Genomic DNA, 2233 nt, shown 5'->3' with positions numbered 1-2233 from the left:
TTAAGCTCAACAATAAAAAATACAACAACGAAAAAAAATCAAGACTGCAAAATTTGAAGAGGTTGACAAAGGCAATAATTTTTTGTCTGTTGATGTGTATTAAAGCTTTGTTGCTTGATTAAAGATAGGGACATACATTTTTATCAAATTGAAGAAAGAAATATTTTTCGAAGCTTTCTTTGTAACAATAATAAAACGATAGAAACATTCATTCAAACACGTTTTTTATTTGAATCGTAAAATCCTTCAACAGCGTGGATCTTTCAATTCAAATCACTAGATTTTTGTTATCACATTATGCAACTACATCCCCAAACAGCATCGTTTACAGCTTGATTCCCTCCTTCTCGGCATCGGCCAGGTACTTCTCGACGTACACGTTCTCCGGGTCAAACTTGGCCTTCAGGACCTTCCACTCCTCGGCGCGGTTCTCGGCCATGTACTTGATGGCACGGACTCCATCGTCACGCTGCTTGTCGCTGCACTTGGCGCAGTTCGTCTCCAGGGCTTCCGGCAGGATACGCTTCAGGTAGCTTCCCTCGGGGGTGCACGGTCCATCGTCCAAAAGGCAGGCGTAGTAGTTCTTGAACAGACGGTCCGACTTCAGGATGTCGTCCAGGTCGATTTTGTCATACTTGGTGGTGTACTTATCACCTTCCTCCTCCTGAGCGGCAACCAGGGCAACAAGGGCCAGGGCAACGATGAAGAACTTCATGTTGATTGTTGTTGGGATGGTTGTTTATCTTCCTTGATCGGTAGACGAAATTGAACTGATGATGTTTGGGGTATCCTCCGAAACTTTATATACCAATCAGAGTGGTCTATCTTCTTCCTTCAGATTTTCTCTCTGGGATAGAGCTAGACAAACCGTGCCCAGTATGGCCAAGCCTCGTTTTTGTGTCTAGCAGCGGCCTAGCCAATTATATCTGACGTCAAGTCTTCATTTTCCTCTTGAATCAAGCGAAGATGTAGGCAATACGGTATGTGGTGAAGAACTCCGAATCACGTTTTTGGCACGTTTATCTCAATAAGCTTGTTATAAGGAGCAAGGATAGCCTATTTCTCAAATTTTCTAGTAAATACATTATGACGTAAACTAGATCCGGCCAATGTACGCAGCAATTTGAGGCACGTGAAGAGCTAATTGAATAATTGGAGCAAAGATGGAAAAGCTCTAGAACATATTTTAATTTGGATAGGCGATGTTCCAGAACTTTTGAGAATTTCGTTTCATTTCCAAAAATGCGTGAAGTGAACCATGTGCTCCCTGGCGGTTCAATGACAGCGCTTGCGTAGCGCATCACAGTGGGTCATTTTTCACACGTTGACCAATTACTATAGGTACTCACCGAGAGTACACTTCCATCATCAACGCATCAAGCCGGCCAGACAAACCGTGTTGATGGAAATTGGCCGGTCAATGTCGATGCTTTCGTCACGAGTAATTTGAGCGCGCGCGCGCTCACGCGTCTGATGAATTAGGCTAGACAAAAACCGGCTGATCTGCCGAGCCGAGTTCGGTTCCGACGGAATGTGACGAACCTTTTTCTACGCACATGATCAATGGGAGAAAGGCCGGGCCGAAGTTGGCCAAAGTGTCAGAAGGAAGAAGTTTCGTCATATAAAAGGACCACGAGAATTTCGACATAGGCATAGTTCGCTTTTGTACTGCAATCCAAGCAAAGTAAGATCCACATCTTCAGAAAGTCATAGATCAATAAAATTAATCAATCCAAACTCTTTATCAGGTATCAACCCCCAAATCAACCAACATGAAGTTCTTCATCGTTGCGCTGGCCCTGGTCGCCCTGGTCGCTGCCCAGGAGGAAGATGGTGACAAATACACGACCCGGTACGATAACATCGACCTGGATGAGATCTTGAAGTCGGATCGGCTCTTCAAGAACTATTACGCTTGTCTGGTCGAAGAAGGCCGTTGCACAGCTGAGGGAAGCTACCTGAAGCGAATCCTGCCGGAAGCCCTGGAGACGAACTGCGCCAAGTGCAGCGACAAGCAGCGCGATGACGGAGTCCGTGCCATCAAGTACATGGCCGAGAACCGCGCCGAGGAGTGGAAGGTCCTGAAGGCTCGTTTCGATCCGGAGAACAAGTACGTCGAGAAGTACCTGGCCGATGCCGAGAAGGAGGGAATCAAGCTGTAAACGGCTTGTTTTGAATTTGTTTTTAGAGTGTTTTTTGTTTGACTGTTTTAGTGTGACGATAAAAAAATGAA

At 45.4% G+C, this 2233-nt stretch overlaps 2 protein-coding genes across 2 annotated transcripts; one reads left to right on the top strand and one right to left on the bottom strand.

Annotated features, from left to right (window-relative positions):
* Nucleotides 1-240: 240 nt before the first annotated feature.
* On the bottom strand, nt 241-997 carry LOC120421125 (ejaculatory bulb-specific protein 3-like). The gene has a single exon (XM_039584281.2). The coding sequence runs from the start codon at nt 713-715 to the stop codon at nt 326-328; it is 390 nt and encodes a 129-aa protein (XP_039440215.1). The 5' UTR covers nt 716-997; the 3' UTR covers nt 241-325.
* A 259-nt stretch (nt 998-1256) lies between these two features.
* LOC120421124 (ejaculatory bulb-specific protein 3-like) lies at nt 1257-2233 on the top strand. Its single transcript, XM_039584280.2, has 2 exons — nt 1257-1684; nt 1749-2233. Exon 2 carries the CDS (start codon nt 1773-1775, stop codon nt 2160-2162), a length of 390 nt encoding a protein of 129 aa, XP_039440214.1. The 5' UTR covers nt 1257-1684; nt 1749-1772; the 3' UTR covers nt 2163-2233.

The sequence above is a fragment of the Culex pipiens genome, chromosome 2 (assembly GCF_016801865.2).
Source record: "Culex pipiens pallens isolate TS chromosome 2, TS_CPP_V2, whole genome shotgun sequence".
Lineage (NCBI taxonomy): Eukaryota > Metazoa > Arthropoda > Insecta > Diptera > Culicidae > Culex > Culex pipiens.
This window is presented reverse-complemented; position numbering and strand designations above follow the sequence as displayed.